This window comes from Borostomias antarcticus (genome assembly GCF_949987555.1).
Source record: "Borostomias antarcticus genome assembly, chromosome: 2".
Classification (NCBI taxonomy): Eukaryota; Metazoa; Chordata; class Actinopteri; order Stomiiformes; family Stomiidae; genus Borostomias; species Borostomias antarcticus.
In genome coordinates this window covers 11,341,529-11,362,252 of record NC_140235.1, presented here as the reverse complement: position 1 = coordinate 11,362,252, position 20,724 = coordinate 11,341,529, and the positions used below count along the sequence as shown (strand labels likewise).

General features: G+C 49.3%; 2 protein-coding genes across 3 annotated transcripts in view; one reads left to right on the top strand and one right to left on the bottom strand.

Annotated features, from left to right (window-relative positions):
• vit (vitrin) overlaps positions 1 to 7,723 on the top strand; it is a gene marked incomplete at both ends in the record, with an annotated part of 15,847 nt that extends 8,124 nt beyond the window's left edge. Inside the window, 12 exons of the mRNA XM_084453276.1 lie at positions 990 to 1,127; positions 1,263 to 1,337; positions 1,537 to 1,620; positions 2,123 to 2,185; positions 2,598 to 2,663; positions 2,988 to 3,035; positions 3,493 to 3,558; positions 4,002 to 4,149; positions 5,362 to 5,465; positions 6,083 to 6,309; positions 6,658 to 7,171; positions 7,545 to 7,723. Of these exons, the coding sequence (XP_084309402.1) occupies positions 990 to 1,127; positions 1,263 to 1,337; positions 1,537 to 1,620; positions 2,123 to 2,185; positions 2,598 to 2,663; positions 2,988 to 3,035; positions 3,493 to 3,558; positions 4,002 to 4,149; positions 5,362 to 5,465; positions 6,083 to 6,309; positions 6,658 to 7,171; positions 7,545 to 7,723 (1,712 nt within the window). The remainder of the gene's footprint in view (positions 1 to 989; positions 1,128 to 1,262; positions 1,338 to 1,536; positions 1,621 to 2,122; positions 2,186 to 2,597; positions 2,664 to 2,987; positions 3,036 to 3,492; positions 3,559 to 4,001; positions 4,150 to 5,361; positions 5,466 to 6,082; positions 6,310 to 6,657; positions 7,172 to 7,544) is intronic.
• Positions 7,724 to 9,246: 1,523 nt separating this feature from the next.
• LOC311327460 (striatin-like) overlaps positions 9,247 to 20,724 on the bottom strand; it is a 30,811-nt gene continuing 19,333 nt past the window's right edge. Inside the window, exons 5-18 of one of the 2 annotated variants that reach the window (XM_084460506.1) lie at positions 19,669 to 19,842; positions 18,476 to 18,611; positions 17,987 to 18,158; positions 16,667 to 16,777; positions 14,893 to 15,039; positions 14,545 to 14,681; positions 14,008 to 14,183; positions 13,811 to 13,858; positions 13,556 to 13,677; positions 13,241 to 13,408; positions 12,242 to 12,382; positions 11,850 to 11,951; positions 11,504 to 11,590; positions 9,247 to 10,826 (exon numbers count right to left, since the gene is read on the bottom strand). In XM_084460506.1, the coding sequence (XP_084316632.1) occupies positions 10,657 to 10,826; positions 11,504 to 11,590; positions 11,850 to 11,951; positions 12,242 to 12,382; positions 13,241 to 13,408; positions 13,556 to 13,677; positions 13,811 to 13,858; positions 14,008 to 14,183; positions 14,545 to 14,681; positions 14,893 to 15,039; positions 16,667 to 16,777; positions 17,987 to 18,158; positions 18,476 to 18,611; positions 19,669 to 19,842 (1,891 nt within the window). In that variant the 3' untranslated portion in view covers positions 9,247 to 10,656. The remainder of the gene's footprint in view (positions 10,827 to 11,503; positions 11,591 to 11,849; positions 11,952 to 12,241; positions 12,383 to 13,240; positions 13,409 to 13,555; positions 13,678 to 13,810; positions 13,859 to 14,007; positions 14,184 to 14,544; positions 14,682 to 14,892; positions 15,040 to 16,666; positions 16,778 to 17,986; positions 18,159 to 18,475; positions 18,612 to 19,668; positions 19,843 to 20,724) is intronic. The other variant, XM_084460507.1, reaches the window with a different exon arrangement.

Here is a 20,724-nt window from a genome sequence, read left to right as displayed (position 1 = left end):
CAGTGACATATGACCCAAACCGCCGCATCGCCGGGGCCTGCCAGGTCTGGTTCTGACGGGAGCAGCCCGTCTAGAATAGAAAGACCCGGGCCGTCCAAGCCGCTCCTTCCCCAAAGCCGCTGAAAATGTGTTTTTCTTTCCGGTGAAAAAAAACCAAGGTTCCTCTGAAATAACATGACCGGATGCCTGGTCAGCTTTATAAAAAAATGTTTGTGAGTTTTAAGGAAGAAAAGAGATACACTCAAAATGATGAATACAGCCAAGCAGAGAGCCGCGGACTGAGCTTGGTCTTAGTGCAAGCCTCCACGAAAAGGACCGCAGGTTAAAATTTACACCTTCTGATCCCCTCTGAACTTTTCACTCTTTCTTTCGTCGAGGCTGAAGATGAGTAGTTGAGTTCAGCTAAATCCTTTAGATGCGCCGGTTATATCATACTGTCTACAGTAATGGGCCCGGGGCTTTCGCCCTAATCCCTGTTGATTTACCAAGTGTACAGTCCCACGTTTGACAGCATCATTAGAACAATACTCCCACGCTCCAGCGGTCCGGTAGCTGGTCTCCCCCGACAGTCCCGGTCAACACAGCCCCTACACACCCCCCAGCCACTGGATGGGAACCCCATAGCCCCTGGTATGTGTTGCTGTAAGCCCCTGATTCCCCGACCATGGAGAGCTTAATGGAACTGTTACAGTCCTCTCTAGACAGACACGTGGTTATTGGGGTTTTTTAGAGTTGTTTTGACGACTAGCTGTCTGTCAGGGTCCTTCTCGGCAACAAGATTACCTGACGCCTCTGCGTACGTGTCTGAGAATACGCAGGCAGTTGTGAAAATGCTTAACCCCTCGTTAGTAATATCAGTCACGCACTGGGGGTGAAAGAATGCCTTTGAAACTATGCGAGGAGATAAGCTAGACCAGCAGCAACAGGATCAGGTGTTGCCCTAAGAACCAGAAACAGATTTCTCAGTGACCTCTTATTTCCTGTGTCAGCCCATATCTCTGGGCCCTGCGGGTGCCTGCGGAAGGGCTCACAGAGGAATGGCTCGGTGCTACACATCACAACACAAGCCCAGCCTCAGTCAATCACTGTCCTGAGGCTGCAGGAACAGTGTTTGACTGATGTTGCGAGTGTGAGCGTCTTGCGCCTCATACCTCACTGACAAGACTCCAGGTTCTGTGGAGGACACAAGAGCTCTGCTTCCAGTGATGCTATTGGCCGATGCCTGTTCGTGACAGCAGCTTTTTAATCTCCCCCCCTCGCAGCTTTTGCTAGAAGGGATTGGCCGCCCACCTCCGTTGTTCGGCCTGATTGGTTCCATGGACAGAGGAGGCCAGCAGGTACATAGACGGAGAACAACCCGTCCTCAAGAAAACACTCCAACAAATTCTAAACCCATTAAGCCATACATAAACCAGTGTCTGAACCATCAAGATATTTTATTTAATTTTTTTAAAGAAGAAGAAATAATCAGAGCTAATGACCTTGTGCTAAATCTACCATAACAGGCCTCTGTCCACTAAAATGTGCTCCTTGTAGTTGCTGATGCCTCCTCAGACGTTAGTCGCACCGTCCCAGACTCAGGCTACACCTGGAGCGATGGGGACGCCCCAGAGACCGCAGGTATGTACTGGAGGGTGTGCTGTCTCATCTTCACCGCACAGGGATCCACAATCACGCATCCGCTCATATCAGCCATGCATGGAAAAACAATGCCATGCTCGTATGACTGGTATATCCGGGTGCCCTCTGTTCATGTACGGTACAGTACAGTACGTATGTGTTCAATTGTGTCCCGTTGTGAGTGCAAACCGTGCCGATGTCTCTCAGGATGTTTTAATACATGCCCACAACCCTCCCATATGAGAATCAGAGCTGGCCTCTGGCCTGATACGTGATCAAGGTATCGCACTGTACATATGGGCAGGTTTACAGGTGGGCATGAAAGAGAGACAGAGTTACTGTAAGGGAGTGGATCTATTAAAGGACATTCACTTCATGGCCTTTGATTGGGCGGAAATGGGATTGGCCATTACCCTGACCAATCCCAGCCATGGAAATGTGTGCATCTTCATGTGATGCCCACTGTGAGAATACTAATGGATCTTATAACATCCTCCTCTAGCTCGCGACCCCAGGCCCGATATCTCAGAGTATGAGAGATGGTATTATAACTTTGGACACTACCGTAAGTGACTTTACTTCATTTCCAGGTTGATTGTCTGGGTTGTTTTTTTTTTGTGTTGAGAAGGGAAAAAAAACACACCCACACAAAAAACCCGTCTCAAACCATTAGCTCTAAAGAAACCATGCACTGCGTGGGCAAATGACAAGATACAAAATGGCATTCGCAAAGGGCCCTCATCCAGACATGATAGGCCTTGGTTACGTCTAAATATAAACAGAATATTTTGGAGACCAACTGGCTGAGGCATTCCCAACTGATCCCACAGAAATAAAACCACATAAACCAACATAAATCAACATAAAATCTCAATTGGAGTTAACCGAAATGCTTTAGGGGTATTTTTAGCTGTTTTAAATGTTGTAACGGTCATTTTGTCAGTTGACCACATGACCACTGATGTCTCCTTTTCCAGCACCCCGGTCCACAGACCCAGATGGTAACCGTGGCCAAGTGACATCAGACATGACCCACACTAGAGGTGGGCTGAAGTTTATCAACGAGTCATAAGCCATACTGTAATCTCAATCCAGATGTTTTGAAGTCTTGTTTTGATTAGATTTAATTTATTGGGATCTCTTTTAGCTCATTGGCTAATGTTCCAGTTTTGATAGATTTGACTGATTGGATCATGCGGGGAAAAAAAGCTGTTCAAATAAACACAATCTTCCCCCGTTTGATGCTTTCGCAAAAATATGATTTTATTTACCCATAGTTTCATACCAATGATGGTGAGTGCCCTGCCTGTTGCTTTCAATGTGGGACTTGCTAATGCTCAGCTTGTATAATATGATCTACCACACAGTGGAACCAGTGGACGCCTGGAAGCCTGCAGTAAACCCGTACGATACAGGTGAGACAGCTTGCACTCATATGCTTCCTATCTGCCTACAAAAACACCGCTATTTTTTCTTCTTCATTAAGTCTCTGTGAGTGTTCTAGCACAATACTGGGTGGACAGTTTGGTCCATGGTGAACCAGCCCTGGCTCTGTGAGACTCGCTGCACACAAACTTGTCCAATGCCAGCAGCATGAGAGGACTTCCCCAGTAGAGAGGTCACCCGAGGACATGCCTCTGAAGTCCTCAGATATCATCTGGTTCCCACCGTTACTGCCCAGCCTTTAATTGTAGTAATCTGGCTTCCAAATATGCCATGGTTTCCTCAGGAATGACTCCGTTCCTGTTTGGGATAAACTCTGTCCACAGCATCTACTGAGGCGTGGGATATCCGCCCAGCGGGTGCGGACAGGTCCAGGTCAGATGAGGCCTGTTCTAATGTGTGTCCCTGCGTGTGTGTTGTGTCTACCAGGCTTCAGTGTGCGGGAGCAGGACTCCCTACCCCGAGCACCGGAACCCGTGTCCCAGGGAGACCCAAGTACGCACGCACCTCATCCTTCCCTCTCCTTTTAAAGAATCTCCTTTCCTTTCTCCTTTCACACCAGTGTTTGCCATGTCTCTCCTATGATGTTTTTAGCCTCTCTTACTCTGAAAATTTAATTTAATGTAATTTATTGCTTTATAAATGTTCTTAGCCGGTAGACAAACATACTCCAGGAGCTTGCTCGATCGCCTTGTTGAGAGGGGTCAGGGAAGAATTTTTTACAGCTCACTTATCTGGCCCCAGGGTGATTACTGTTTTTTTGCTTCCCTCTGGAATATGTAGGGGTGGGTCGTATGCCCACCTCCCTTGTTCTCTGTAAAGCGCATTGTGTTGCCTCTGGGTATGAAATGCGCTATACAAATAAAGCTTTGATTGATTGATTGATTGATTTTGTCCAATGCACTGTGAGCCTTATGCGTGGCCTCTGCCGTGGACAGATTGTAAAGTGGACATCGCTTTCCTAATGGACGGCAGCTGGAGCATTGGGAAGCGTCGCTTCAAGATCCAGAAAGACTTCCTGGCTGAGGTGTCCCAGGTCATCAATGTGGGCGTGGCCGGACCCATGATGGGCATCATCCAATATGGGTGAGACTGAGAGAACAGTAATTCTTTAGCTATAGGATGGATGGTGTGATTCCTTGCTAAAGAAAGAAAGAAAGAAAGAAAGAAAGAAAGAAAGAAAGAAAGAAAGAAAGAAAGAAAGAAAGAAAGAAAGAAAGAAAGAAAGAAAAGGTCAAGGTCAAGGTCAAGGTCAACTTCATTTATATAGCACATTTAACAACCTAAGTTGCACCAAAGTGCTTTACAATATAAAAACAGACAAATACAAACTACAACATAAAGTGCAAGTTAACATTCAATACAATAAACAAACACAACATGACTATGGATGTATGGCCTAACAAGCCTCAAAAGCTAATGAAAATAAATGAGTCTTCAACTGTGACTTGAAAACCTCTAGGGTCTGGGCGGACCTAATTTGCAGTGGCAGACTGTTCCACAGCTTGGGGGACGCCACCGCTAAAGCTCGGTTGCCTTTTATCTTTAGCCTAGACCTTGGGACATCTAACAGTAGTTCATTACATGACCTCAGTGCTCTAGCTGGGGTGCGAACATGGAGGAATTCAGCTAGGTACTGAGGGGCCAGGCCATTCAATGCCTTGAACACAAACATCACAATTTTAAAATCAATCCTGAAACAGGAAGCCAGTGCAGGGAAGCCAGCACCGGTGTGATGTGGTCTCGCTTCTTTGTACCAGTCAGGAGGCGCGCAGCAGCGTTCTGCTCTGACTGCAGACGTCGCAGGGAGAGCTGGTCTAGACCCACATACAAGTAATCCAGCCTAGATGAAATGAAGGCATGGATTACCCTCTCCACGTCATTAGGAGAGAGGTAGGGCTTTACTTTGCTCAGGAGCCTCAGCTGGAAAAAGGAACCTTTGACTACAGAGACAATTTGACTGTCAAATTTAAAACCACTATCAAAAGTGACGCCGAGGCTTTTGATAAAAGAGTGATTTTGGGCTGCAAGAAGTACTAAAACACCAACAGGGTCATTTAGACAGTCCTAAAACACAGTATCCTCAGTCTTATCATCATTTAGATGGAGATGGAGAAAATGTTGATCTATCCAAATCTTAATGTCACTAAGACCACTTAGCAGAGGCTCGAGAGAAAGAAAGAAAGAAAGAAAGAAAGAAAGAAAGAAAGAAAGAAAGAAAGAAAGAAAGAAAGAAAGAAAGAAAGAAAGAAAGAAAGAAAGATGTAGTTCCAAACATGTGCTTTTGTTCCTCTAAAGGGATGATCCCGTGACAGAGATGAGTCTGAAGGCTTTCTCCAACTCCAGAGACCTGAAGGCGGCCATAGATAAGATTGTCCAGAAGGGGGGCCTCTCCAATGTGGGTGAGTGACCTCCAGCTGTGCCCACTGTGGCCACCACACACTTCAGTGTGAAAGCGAGAGGGGCACAATTATCGCATGGTTTACTGGACCTTTACTGCATTTTTACATGAGAGGCTAAAATTAAATCTAAATGTAGTGCCTCTAGACACTGTCAGCTAAATGACAGAGCAGTGAGCAGTGTTTTTCCTGGCTGGTTTGGTTTTACCAGCGCAGGGGGTCAGCCTCCCACTGTAAGTGTTGGTTTTCTGCCTTGGTCGGGGTGCGTCAGTAGGCACATCTATTTAATGCCACAAGTTTCTTTGTGACTTGCCAGATTTTGCATCCTGATGCAAACAGTGTTCTGCATGTTTACCCAGAACTCCCCTCTAATCAACCAACAAGCCAGGCAAGCGGTTGGCCTGCCCAGTCATTTACAACAGATCCTCACGTATTCTCACAGATGTTTTGACAGCCTTGTTATGACAAGTTGAATGCTTTTCAATGTATATGCTTTTTTTATAAGGCGTCCTTTCATACTCTTGAGTGAAGTTTGACAGGAGACTAAGCCTAAGCTTGCTTTTTCTGGCCACATGTATGCGAGTTGACTGCCTCTATGCTACCCCCTTGTGGTGTCCTAGGGAAGGCTCTCTCCTACATCAACAAGCACTACTTCAGCGATGCCAACGGTAACCGAGGCGGGGCGTCCAACGTGGCTGTGGTCCTGGTGGACGGCTGGCCCACAGACAAGGTGGAGGAGGCCTCCCGACTGGCCAGAGAGTCCGGCATCAACATCTTCTTTGTGACCATCGAGGGCCCAGACGACAACGAGAAGCAGAATGTGGTGGAGGCTAACTTTGTGGACAAGGTGGGCAGAGGAGGGTGGTCTCTGGGTCACCCCCTGGTAATTCTGTGCACAATCGCTCTGTATAGCTACTTTCTATCAAACTGCATCCCATGCATTACGTACTATATGTAACTTTGGGTTTAGCACTAGATTACGCTCTTAGTCACTTGTTTAGAAAGGAGATGCACTTCTGAGTCCTGGTGAGTAGTAGTACACTGACTACCTACGTTAAATGGATAAATTGGATAATTGATTAATTGGATATAAGCGCCAGCTAAGTGACTGTCACTTAATGTAATATACTGTTGGAATTGTATGACTCACTAAATGTCTCAGTAAGAGTCTGACTAAATGTCCCGTGTCCCCCAGGCTGTTTGTCGGACGAACGGCTTCTACTCCCTGCCCGTGTCCAGCTGGTTCGGCCTGCGGAAGGCCGTCCAGCCCCTGGTGAAGCGCGTGTGCGACACGGACCGCCTGGTGTGCAGCAAGACCTGCCTCAACGCCAACGACATCGCCTTCGTCATCGACGGCTCCAGCAGCGTCGGCACCGGCAACTTCCGCACCGTGCTGCAGTTCGTGGCCAACGTGACGCGGGAGTTCGAGATCTCCGACACGGACACGCGCGTGGGCGCCGTGCAGTACACCTACGAGCAGCGGCTGGAGTTCGCCTTCGGGCAGCACAACAGCAAGGCGGAGCTGCTCAACGCCATCAAGCGCATCAACTACTGGAGCGGCGGGACGAGCACCGGCGCCGCCATCACCTACGCCGCCGACCAGCTCTTCAGCAAGTCCAAGCCCAACAAGCGCAAGATCATGATCGTCATCACCGACGGGCGCTCCTACGACGACGTCAGGGCGCCCGCGCTGGCCGTCCATCGTCAAGGTGAGAGGTCGAGGGGGTGGGAAAGGTGGGGGTGGGGGTGGGTGGATGGTCGGCCTGAACCTGTGATAAGGTCAAATTTAACGGCTCCTTGCCCTTACAGGGCGTCATCTTTTCATTTATAGTTTTCCGTGGGATTGAGGCGTTATCGACATAAAACAGGAGACACAGGTGTAGGAGGCCTAATTGGTTAGTCAAGATGGCTCCCCACACGGGGGGTCTCTCAAGTATTGACACAACAGCTCTCCTCTCACTTCCTCGGGCGTCCTGTGTGTGGGGTGGTGTCATGCGGTGCGAGTTTGTGTTTACACGCCACATGTAGCAGGCAGCTGTGAGGCGTGTGTGTGTGTGACAGCTTGCGTCTCTTGCGGCCCAGGTGTCATCGCCTACTCTATCGGTATCGCCTGGGCAGCGCAGGACGAGCTGGAGTACATCGCCACCGACCCCGACAAGGAGCACTCCTTCTTCGTGGACGAGTTCGACAGCCTTTACAAGTTCGTGCCCAAGATCATCCACAACATCTGCCAGGAGTTCAACTCCCAGCCACGGAACTGAACAGGGGCGCCGCCGTGGACTGACCTGGAGGAGGGGCCTGGAGATCAGGGGGCGGGAACAGGGGTGGGGTGGGGTGGGAGGGAGGGGCCTAAAAAAGCATGATCCTGCACTGTCACTACATCTGTTTGGAACACAGGGTGGGGGGGGGGGGGTTGAAAATGGCAGTGTCTATATCCAGAAGCCAGAGGACAGCAAGTTTGTCTGATGTAAGTGCCAGGATTTGAACGAGGCTCCCGTAATCAAGGCGTGAACGTGTGAACCGTTACACCACAGAAGTAAAATAACACGGTTCAACCACAGTTGTAAAGATCCGAGGGGACTGGAACTGTGTTACTGCTGCATGCTGTCATCTGGGCAGACTGGATCTAATCACCCTCGGCAAAACCAGCCCAGTCTGTCGCCCAGATGTTTGTACTGTATTGGCTGTTGTTGTAACGCATCTGAACATGGATGATATACTAAAGGATATTACATAAGATTGTGTTGTGGGTACGGGTAGAGCGAGAATCATAAAGGTAATAAATATATCCACGTGAAGGCATTGGGGACTGGTTGTATAGTTATGGGCTCACAGTGAGAGGCGTGGCTAGACACGGCGGCGGGCGTAATGACATCATCATTTCAAAAGCATCGTTTTAATGGCGATCACTTCCAGGGTACGCTTCTCTATGGCGCAGGTCTGTCACAGGAACAGCCGCTGCCATAAGGAGGAAATTATATGTGTAGTGTTTTTCCTTCTTAATCATGTAACTTGATTGAAAAAGTAAAACTACCTTATAGGGATATGGTGCTCGCAGAGAAGCGTTAACGTAAAGCATGCCTAGCACTTCTTCTTACTGCTTAAGAAACAAAACAGAACATAGTGCTTTATTATAGGGGAAGATTGGATATAAGACTGCAGCTCTCTCTGAAGAGGACAGGTGTTTGCTGAAGGGGCCCGGGCAGCACCGGGTATCTTGGGGAGAGTTCCCATTTTAAACAAGTGTAGTAATGCTGAGATTTACCTGCCATGTTTCAACTTACAGTATCTTCTGGTCAGGGAGGATGGACATTAGTATTCACAACCGTATTCATGTGCAATCAGCTTTGCATGATAACAGAGGGCTGTGTATGTACAGTATAAGCCATAACACCTTGCATTTTCTTTTTTTTGCAACATTTTAAGTGAGTACTTCCAGCAGTTTGCAGCTGAAGCTGACTTCATGAAGAGTAAAGCAACAATGCTCATTACAAACAAAACCTCTAGTGTCGCTTAGTGTGGCTAATTGTTCTTGTGGCATATATTTCTTGGTTTTGTTTAAAGAGTATTTATAATATTCTCCCTGTAATGTTTGTCCCATTTGTACATATGCATATTAAAAAAGCCTTTCGCTTGTAATTTTCAAATATGTATTTGATCAATATTTTAATGCAATTTTTAATAAAACTGATGAAAATCCTTGGCATTGATTGTGTTGTGATTTTTATTCTGTGTGCAGGTATATATCTCTACAACTTGTGAAATTATTTACAAAGAAACAGGCAAGATTTAACAGCAGTTTTATTTGAACAGACTTTCATTTATACAAACCAGTGACTGAGAAAAAATGGCTCATTTGAAGATGTACAATGGATATCTTAATTGGTTTGCATTACTGGAAATGAGTCCTTTCAAAACACATTAATTCCAGCTCTGGGGACACTCCTTGCTCAGCGTCAGATAGAACTCATATCATTTCACACCCCTGAAGTACTGTGGAAACTCAACACGTTACCAGGGGGTAAATGTCTGGAACGTTAGAACCATGTGAAAACTACACATCTCTCAATTCAAACAAGTGAAATCTGCCCAACCACAATGGCATGTTCTGCATCTGTTGCCATGTTCACATTCCATTTTGCCCGATGGTTTACGAGGCATGACTTTGTCATTTTACTGTACTTACTAAGTGTACAATTTCGTGAAATTTCGAACAAACAAGCAACATACTTAATGGTCTGTTCCGTTCTGCCAGCGTTGCAGAAAACGGATTCCCCAACCATACAATTTCTTAAAAAAAGAGCACTCAAACTCACGCAGCACAATAAGTTTTAAGACTGAATATATATTTTGTTTATTATAAGTATTTGTAATTTTACATCCAATATTTTGTTAAAATGGACACAGTCATGACAACCTCTCCCCAACTCCCTTTTCCCCAACCCCCCAAAAAGCCGTCTGGTAAAATAACATTGAGACCTTTCTAAAGCAAAGGCACATTTGTCAATAAGTGTTTAAAAAGGAAAGTGAAGGCAGGCAGGCAGTCAGTCTGTGGAAGCAGAGAAAAGCGCCAGGCCTCCGTGACCGCCTCAGCAAGCCTGTAGTACCCCAGGTTTCCAGAACAAACACAACACCAGACTTGACGGGGAAGAGGGGCCGGTCAAGGCTCCTCTGAGAGGGGGTCTCGGCCCAGGATAGGGGCCAGGGAGCTGGGGGTTGAGCGTCATGGCCTGGGAGGGTGGGGGGGGGAGGTCTGAAGCCCCACCTCTCCAGACCACACAAAAAAGAAAAACACTTGTCCTGGACCCCCCCCCCTAGCTGCTGAGGGTAGGCATGGGTTAGTCTGTGTGGGTGTTGACGGTGGGGGAGGGGGCTCTATGGTTGGTCACACCCAGGCCTGCCTGGATGGTAGATGAGGGAGCAGGGAGCTGTGTGTTTCTGGAGCAGTTCTCCTCCCGGCTGTGCTCCCAGCCAGCTGCAGCCCTGGTCCTCTCTGTGCAGAGGCAGGGCTCGTCCCAGGCTAGTGGCTACACAGTCTGGCAGTCAAACAGGAAAACAGTAGCCAGAGACAGACGCGTGGTGGGAGACGGCACGTGTCTGAAGGTCCCGCCCCTCCTTCGTCTCAATTGGTCCCCATCTATGGGAGGCGGAGGCGGTGGGCTGGGGCTACCGGGACTGAGAGTGGCGCTCCGCGTCATACGAAGACCTTGGCGAGGGCGTCGGCCCCGGCGCTGGCGATGTAGCATTTGGACGGGTGGAACGCCACGTCGTGGATCGACTCCTCAAACTTCTTCCGGTGAGCGGTGAACTCCTGGATGCAGGTCTTGCTCTCCAGGTTCCACAGCCGAATGGAGCAGTCATGACCTGGTGGGTGTTAGGGAGGGGAAGAAGACATGGCTTTGGTGTGTGGATGAATTTCACTTATTACGGTAAAAAATGGAAGCATGTTGCCTCGCGAGACCATCCTGATCTCAAGAGTTCACTTTCAGTTTCTCTCTGGATGGTCTGGACTTCCCCCTACCACGAACGATTATTCTCAAAATGTCGTTTTGACCTGGCCAATCGGGGACTGTGTTCTGACTGCTGTTCTGCCCCCTGGTAGAACGCTGCCCCTGAGTGGTTCCCATGGCAAAACAGTCTCCCAAAGCAACGAGCGGTAACGTTAACGTTAGTAGAATAAACACAGCTATAAGTGCTACAATTGCAGAAATAGACTCAATAACAATAATTCAACAATTGAACAAGAACAAGAGTAGGCTATACACAAGAGTTTCTCGGAGGAAAAGACGTTTTCGCCGTTCTTCCGACTGGATTTGGCTATAGTTTTGTTATGCTGATTGGCTGAATGAGTTAAGTCTGTCAAGGCAAGCACTTCCGCCCACTGGAATGGTTTAAGATAGGGGTAATGCCAAAGTGATCTGTGGAGAGAAACTGAAAAATGAGTTCACTAGATCAGGATGGTCTCAAGAGGCTAGGGGGCATGTACTCCGCTGACCACGTGGGAGACGCGTCACACACAAGATGGCGGTGCGGCTACTTACTGCCAGACATCAGATACAGGCCATTGGGATCGACAGCCAGACTGGTGACCGCATCCAAATGGGCCACCATGGAGTGAATCAGCTTCCCTGTAGTTACGGAAAGAAAACAAGACGCAAGATTGGACATGGAACGGGACGACTTGTGAACGGATGCTGCTGAATGAATCAGTGTTGACGCCTGTTTTACTGAGGGGCAGATGTGAGGGGCAGATGTGATGGGCAGATGTGAGGGTGTGAGGGGCAGATGTGAGGGTGTGAGGGGCAGGTGTAAGGGGCAGATGTGATGGGCAGATGTGAGGGGCAGATGTTAGGGAAATGGTCCGAGGGGAGACAGAGAGGTTGTTACCTGTGTTGTTGTCAAAGAACCTGATGTGTCGGTCCTCCTGGGCCGTAATGGTGATGGGGAGGGTGGGGTGACTCAGAACCTTGTTGATCTGACAGGGGGTGCCTGTAGAGAAAAAACAAACAAACAAACAAACAAACACACACACACACACACACACACACACACACACACACACACACACACACACACACACACACACACACACACACACACACACACACACACACACACACACACACACACACACACACACACACACACACACACACACACACACACACACACACACACACACAAGCTTAAGACTCCATCCATGGAAATAACCCTGTACAGTCACTGCTACGCCCTGAGCTACACAGGCACCATGTGGTTTCTGGGATGTGAGCGTCTACCTGGCTCCACAGTGGACTCCAGGCTGAGGACCAGCTGACGTGTCTCCATGTTGAAGAGGCCCACCTGCCCACTGGAGAATGCCGTGACCATGTAGGCGGGCTCGCTGCAAACCAGGTCCACTGAGGAGGGCACGCCCAGCTCTGGAACGGGCGCACACGCACGCACACACGCACACACGCACACACGCACACACGCACACGCACAAAGAAAACATGGTGAGGTTAACACACAGACTCACTCCCATGACTTCTCACACTTGTCATATATTGTATTTTGTATTTGCACTGTCCCGTCCTGTCCTGCACCTTCTAACGTCTCCACTATCGACAACACTAAACAAATTCCTGGTAACTACCATGGCAACAAACTGATCTGATTCCGTTTCTTAACTTTACCTCAGTAAAGAAAGAAAACGCATCATAATTGTGTTTATGAAAATTAACAGTCTTCATTTTAACAGCAAATTTTGATTTAGTTTTAGTCATATTTGAGTCATCTGAATAGTTTTAGTTTCAGTCTAGTTTTAGGTGACTAAATAGCATTAAGATTTTGGTCGACTAAATCTACAGTAGATTTAGTAGACTAAAATCAAATGGGTTTAGTTAAAGTGTCATGCATTATTTAACCATTTCTCTAGAATTTCCAAACTCATATACTCCTGGAGGAAACATCTATTAGACTGATGGAGAAAGCTACTGAATTACATTTCAATGCGCTCTCCTTGCCTGTGTGGTGTGTTTTTTCAGCGTGAGCCACGACTTCATATGTAGTAAATCTCAGCATTCTGATTGGATCTCTTCCCCAATTGTCAACATTTTCGTCTAGTTGTTTTTTTTGGTTGACGAAAAATGTCAATAGATTTCGTCATAGTTTTTGTCATCATAAATTCGTTTTTATTATTATTTACCATCTTGTGGCCATAACTAAATATAGAAGGTCGTTGACCAATAATTTTGCTCATAGTTTTCGTCAACGTAATTAACGCCTGTGTTGTGTACCTTTGTTCTGGTTGAACACGGCCAGGGAGAGGGAGGTTGTGCGGGCGTCCCACAGCCGGACCGTTCCGTCCCCGGAGCAGGACAGCAGCCGCTGGTGAGCCCCGCTGTACACCAGACCCCACACTGAGTCAGAGTGACCACACAGCGCCCCCCGCAGGACCGACGGCTCTGTTACACACACGCACGCATGCACGCACACACACGCACACACAGAGGAGGACCACATTATTTATCCATCTTGGCAATCTCAGCAAAAAAAGGAGGTTTGGACCAGGGTTGGTTGGAGGGTGTTTTTTTTTTGTTTTGTTTTTTTACCGTATGAGTCGTACGGGTCGATGTTGGGGCTGGGGGTGTTCCAGCTCTGGATGGTGCCATCGACCCCCCCGCTGAAACACTGCTCCCCTGTGCTGCTCATCACCACACACAGCACAGCCCCCCTGGGAAGACGAGGCAGCAGTATCACTGACGCTGTCCCAGCAGCTGAACGCTAGGCAGCTGAACGCTAGGCCGTCAGCCAAACCTGAACTTGTTTGTAAGTTATATCGTACATCCATGAGGGTTAGTGTTTACCTGTGAGCTCTGAAAGTGTAGATCGGCTCCACGTCTAAAGACGCATTCCTGTAGACAGAGAGAAATGGGCTTGTCATAAACCAGCTACATGTATGTGTAAGGACACGGACAACGCATGCAAGTCCAAGACCTTAAGTCATACACAGGTGTGTGTGTGCACATCGCGCCGTCAGAGCTGGAGGGGTGGGGGCTCTCACTTCTTGGCGGGAGCGGTCTTCTGTAGGTTCCACATCTTGAGCGTGTGGTCCTCGGACGCCGTGACCAGCACCGGTTCTACGGGGTGGAAGGCCAGGCCCCGGATCCCGTCGAAGTGGCTCCGCAGGGTGAACTTGGGGTTCCATGTCTTCCTCAGAGCTTCCTTACTGTTGCCGATCTGAGGGTGGGAAAAGACACTGGTGTTGAACAAAGGCAGAGGGTGGTGATCCTGGCCAGTGCTTGCTAACTAGGATGTCAACAAACTGTTTATTACTGAGGGAGGGAGGGAGGGAGGGAGGAAGGAAGGAAGGAAGGAAGGAAGGAAGGAAGGAAGGAAGGAAGGAAGGAAGGAAGGAAGGAAGGAAGGAAGGAAGGAAGGAAGGAAGGAAAGAAACTTTATTCATCCAGAAGGAAATTTAAGCACCCCGTAGCCTAAAAACATAGTATACAGACACACAGTAGAAAATTCTGAATAAAGATCCAAGTCAAATGTGAACAATATGAACATCAAATACTAAATAGCGTCCTCCTCTACTCACGTCGTAGGCCAGGCTGTCGGCCTCGTTGGCCACGGTGAGGCCGGCCAGCTCCCCGAGCCCCAGCTCGCTCTCCATGGCCTCGTCGGCCCCCATGATGAACGACTTCCCTGAGGTGGGCGGGAAGGTCAGCGCCTCCACTGGGGGGAGGGGGGCCAAAACACCACAGTCAGCCACAACCACCCATCGATTCAATGACCTGGCACTCACTGTGTCCCAGCCAGAATCAGAGCCAGGCGGATATAAGGCTCGGCTGGGTAAAAGACCACAGAGACATTGATCATCAACGACCGTGTTCCTATTGGTTAGTCGGACTAGCTGACCCGACAGGGAGCCGGACGGGCCGGGTACCTTCGTCGGTCCGGATCCCCTCGTGCTCGTTAAAGCGTGCGGCGTTGGGCCGGGCCTGGGGGGCGGCGGGGGGGGGCTGCGCGGGAGACATGTCCTCCGCGTCTCTCAGGTTGGCGAGCATGTCCTGCAGCTTGGAGCGGTTGGGCCCTGTGTTCCGGCAGCCGGAGGAGGGGGGGGGGGGAGGGAGGGGGACAACGTCAGCACACAACACCTCCAGAGAGAAGGAGGAGGAGGAGGGGAACGGGGTCAGGGAGGTCAGGTCGAGGGGACAGAGAGAGACGGCCAAATGAAACTTAGGGCAGCTGTGGGAGAAAGAAAGGCGTGACGAGCGGATTTAAAACGTGTTAAAGGATGAATGTTAAAACGGAGAAAAGGAAACGCTGTCGGGAGAGAAGGAAGGGCAGCTGAGAGAGTCCGTGTTAACTGAACTGAGGGGGAAGAAGAGCCAGGAGGTGGGTGAGTGTGGGGGGCAGAATCGTTGCAAGGGGTGGGAGCGGGTGGGGGGTGTGGGGGCTTACACAGCTGGCAAGGTAGCACTCTGCTGTCCCTGCTAAAATACCCCCCCCGACAAATCACCACCCTCACACCCACCGCAGAGGAGCAAGCTGAGATGAATACAATTAGAATTCCATCAAATAAACCGCAGTATGAAGCAAAAGTAAGACAGAAGTCATCGAAAATGAACTTGGACTGGATCAGACGAACACCGTGACGGAGTCCTCTCTGGTTTCTGTGTATTCTCTCCGTAAGCGGGCTGCTGGTACCACTGCTGGTACCACTGCTGATACAGCTGCAGCATCACACGCACCAGGAACACTGCAGACTCGTCCTTCAAAGCTGCAAAGTGGAGTCTTCAAGTGCTATGCTTGCTATATATATATATATATATATATATATATATATATATATATATATATTAATATACTGTAAGCACTCAAGTCTCCATCAGAAGATGGCTATTATGTTGAGTGCAGGGTGATTCGCTTAGCCTTTGAATCTCACTAGACTCACAGGGGGGGGGGAAAGAAAAAAAAAGGCTTTTACTGGAATCAATGTTGAAAAGCGCAACCCTTCCATAACTCTGGAATCATGATGATGGGTAGATGGAGCAGTGCATCCACACTGTTAAGCTCTGACAGTGAATACTGCAGCGTAGAGGGCAGGAGGCTACAGAGGGTAGACTGCTAGACTAGTACGGAGAGTACATTACCAGATTGGGAACCTTATCATGTCTAGCTGCGTACCCAAGACTGATATTGTGAGGACAAGCAATAACAAGAATTCCAATGTACCTGTACTTGTTAGAGATGGCAATATAAAGCGTATATTCTAGTCTGGGGCCGAGGGTACAGACTACTAATGATCCTGGAGTGGATGGATACAAAATGAGGTTTATAAAACATGGTGGTGGAGGATGGAGAGCAGCACGCAATGAGGTAAAACAGTGACGACGGAAAGATAAAGACACATGGTAATCTCTACATAGAGGGAGACAAATGGCTCACAGACGCAATGGAACACACACACACACACACAGATAGACACAAAGACACAAACACACGAAGGTTGAGGACAGCGCGAAGCCGAGTGGGCAGGCGGAAGGCAGAATGAGACGCTAAAAAACAGAAAAAAACAAACAGATGCTCGTTCTTGATTTGAGGCTTTTTTGTTGTTGTTGTTGTTGTTGTCGTTATTGTTTTGGGTTTAATTTGTCAAAGTCAGGCTCAACAGAGAGACAGCGGAGGAAGGCGTGGATGCCCGTGAGAGGACTTACTCTTCACCCCCTTCTTCCCCTTGCGTTCCTTTCTGTACTGCTCCTTGAGCTTGGTGATCAGCCCCTGATCCACGTCCCAGGCCTCGGACATGGGACCCTGCTCGTCCTTCTCTACACAGGGGGACAAAACCACACCGAGAGGCTGTTCAGGTGCTGCCCTGTCCTGTCCTGTCCGGGCCCCGGCATACTGAGGCCGGGTCCAACACAGCTACTCTCCTGGAGGCTTCAGCCCCGCCCCGCCCCGCCTCCCTCGGGGCCTTCCGTCCGGCCTCCAGGCCCAGCTGGGAGACCGCGCCCCCAACGCTGCCCGGAGACCAGGGTTGTGAGTAGGAGTGTTAAAGGGAGGTAGAAGGCCTCGAGGAGAGTAGGCTGATAAACCTGTAGGGTGGGCGGAAAAAAGAGACCCGCCACAACCACGACAACAGTGAGGTCAGGGTCCAGAGTTTAGCTCTGACCGGGACTGAGAGGACCAGGACAGTCCAGAGGGGTCACTGACTGTGGAGATGAACAGGCCCTGAACTCCATCAGCTCTCCGCTTCCATCGCTATAATCTGTGTGTGTGTGTGTGTGTGCGTGTGTGTGTCCAGGGAAGGGACGTGATGCAAGCTGGGCTGTTCCTTCATCAGCACAACACGTACTTGTCAATTGAAGCTTATCCGAATTTCAATTCTAAGAGTCCAAAGGAACAACCCACCAGTGCGTCCAGATCACTTCTCCTAAGGACTACTGCCGGGGCCGATGTCATAACATACACAAGCACAAAGAGAACCGAGTTGATTCCGCTTCACATATAAACACAAGGGTGGAACAGACATTGTCGTCACAGACTGATTTTGGGGTGGGTGGGGGTGGGGGGGGGGGGGACACACACAATTGAAGAGACCACACACAAATGGTTAATACAGAGAAACTCAAAAGTCATGACTTGTGATTGACGTATGCCGTGGTGTATGGATGTTGAAAACAGAACTCTGCAACCTGTGGACAAACGACAGCTCAGACCAGGAAGAAACAGCTAACTGTTCAATGGCTTCCAAACAGGCTTTGCTCAAGATGAAACTACTGTACTTTAAATGATTACGTACTTGAAGTGATTAGGCTCACTGTGTGTCAAATCGGCTGCGTGAAAAAAGGTTGTCGCTTTTTGAGCAACGAATGGTCTTATGAAGTAATAGTGTTTTAACATTAGTGACTTAACCCAACCACGCTCGCGAATATTGTAAAAACGACAACCCCCAGTGTCCTCCGTTGCCCCCTAACCCCACCCCAACCCCCCCCCCCCCCCTAGATCCTCCGCCTCCTCCCCCCTCCCAGGCTCACCCCAGTCAGTACCGTCCCCGGCGCTCCGGGACTCTGGCGAGGTGTCCATGTCGTCGGGGCTGGACAGGAAGTCGAAGCCCTTCAGAGCTTCCTCTGCGTCTGGGTCCTCGCTGGTGTCCATGCTGGGAGACGGGCCGGGCGACGCCGGCGCTGACGGCTTCTTCCTCATGATCTAGCACAGGGACCACAACACAAGAAAAAATGCATAATACTTGAATCCTGTGAACACAGATGGACACGGAAGTTCCATTGGTGCTTGTTCATGACAATAGGTGGCGAGCGCCCTCGTGCTTAGAAGTGCTTCCATCGTATGTGTCATTTTCAATGCTAAATTATATAATACCAATAATCGAATTCGATTTTCGGAAATTATATAGGAGAGAAAGTCGAATATCATTTCTGAGCTCAGTTGACAGCCCTAGTGTGTGTGTGTGTGTGTGTGTGTGTGTGCACGTGTGTGTGTGTGTGTGTGTGTGTGTATATCTTTACCGTCCTTGTCTCCATGTTGGTTCGGTCCCTCCCCTCGCTGTCCTCGTCCTCCTCCTCGTCGCTGAAATCTACGCCGGCGCTCTCGATGAACTTGAAGGCCTCCAGCACAGCGCTCGAGTCGGAGAGCTCCGTTTTCCTGCACAGACACACAAACACACATAAACACAAACACACACACATAAACACAAACACACACACATAAACACAAACACACACACATAAACACACACACAAACACACACACACACACATAAAAACAAACACACACACATAAACACAAACACACACACATAAACACAATCTCACACACAAACACACACACATAAACACAAACACACACACATCAACACAAACACACAGAACTGTCCCCCTCCCAGCTATTTCGATATTGTTCATCCACTGCCGCAAATGGTCTTGAGTATAAAATCGTCATGTTTTTGATTCAAATTCTTCCTACGTGATTAAATCATGACTCCGTTGGCTTGACAGAGTCTGGCGGAAGTAACGTTAGCAACATGGCGTTTCCACCCACAGGCCAGATGACGGGTTGGTAGCCCCCCGGCTGTCTCGTTATCACACACATGGAGAATGATGGTGGAGTGTCCCCGGCCAGCTACGATCACATGATGACATTAATAGAATGATGGTGGGGCGTCCCCGGCCAGCTATCAGCGTGTACGGAGGACGCGCCGCCTCATCCGTCTCTTCAGACCCCGTCCACCGTGAGCCTTGTGAGACCGTCCTGATTTCGCCAGCGAGACCGTCCTAGTTTTCGCCAGCGAGACCGTCCTGATTTCGCCAGCGAGACCGTCCTGATTTCGCCAGCGAGACCGTCCTGATTTTGCCAGCTCACGTTCTATTTCTCTCGCAAAATCAGGCCAGATACTCTCCATTAGAGATCTGCTTGTGCCAGATCAGAAAACGAGCATTCTATGAGCAAACACGAACGAGCGGTTGAAGTTAGCACGTGAGAGATGGTGATAGATAGATGGTTCGTCCAATCACCTGCCAAGTATTTTTGAAAGTACCTGCCCTTTTCCAAACAGCTTCCAACAAAGCTTTCCCAGATGGTTGAGTGAAACAAACGATCCGGCGCGTCAGGTTACCTTCAGTGCCCCTCATAGAGCAAACGCTAACATTGCGGTTTCTCTCACACCACGGATCTCTCTAAGCGCCACTGCTGTACCACTCACCCTCCAGTGCCCGTGTCCTTGGGCGCCGTGTCTGTGCCGTTGACCAGGGGCTCGGTCCCCGTCCGCTCCCCGGCCCGCCCCCCCGACCCCTCCCCTCCCAGGTCCAGCAGGGCCCTCACCCTCTTGGACTTGACATCCAGGATGGTGTCCGTGTAGCCCACCTCCTGCAGGTACCTGCAGCAACAACAACACAAGGGGGCGCTGTGAAGGAGATAACAGGCTTCTGTCCCAATCAGGGCTGGTCTGATCCAGTACCCAGAAGCTCTTGCTGCAGAGAGAACTTCTGTGAAAATACAATGATATTCGTGGAGACCAATGGGAAGATTTGGATTTTGTGCGTGGAGATTGATTGGACTGTGCGGGGAGCTGATTTGGCCTCTGATTGGTCACTGGCAAGTCCTGCATTCATGCGAACTGTCGGTAACATATCTGGCACATACGATTCAGGCTACTTGGACTTTCTTTCATGTTAACTCACTTCACAGAGTTGGCTAGCTACAGTTCTCTTCTTTCTGGGTTGGATGTTTAGTACCGACTACACACTACTGATGAAATATGTTCAAACGCAGCTGGATTTGCAAGGCAGCCGCTGGCTCCACCCCTACACCCATGTTTTGTGGCGTTTTACTCCAGACTAGTCTGATCCTGATCTGGGAATTCCACTGGTCGGCAAATCAAATCTGACACCGCCTATAAATCTTCCTCGCTTCCCGAGTTCCGTCATCACGAATGCCGCAGCCTTGCGCACGTTTTCTGGCAGCAGCAGCTGTGGAGACGTTATCCCGAGAGGTGAAAGCTCACTGATACATCATCAATACGCAGCTCTCAGACATGGCATGCTCTCAGACAGTGCTGACCGACGAGCAGTCCTCTTTACAGGCCGCCCGCTCCGGTGGTGTCCTCTTACACTTAGTAAGCTAGCGGTCAACGACAGGTCCGGCGCGCTGGGGTCACGCTGCCTCACACTGAGGCCACACCCCGCAGCGGAAGCTCTAATTGGTCGGAACTGGATATGTACTACGGGGGAGGGTGGGGTGTATTGATCTGTCACTTGAC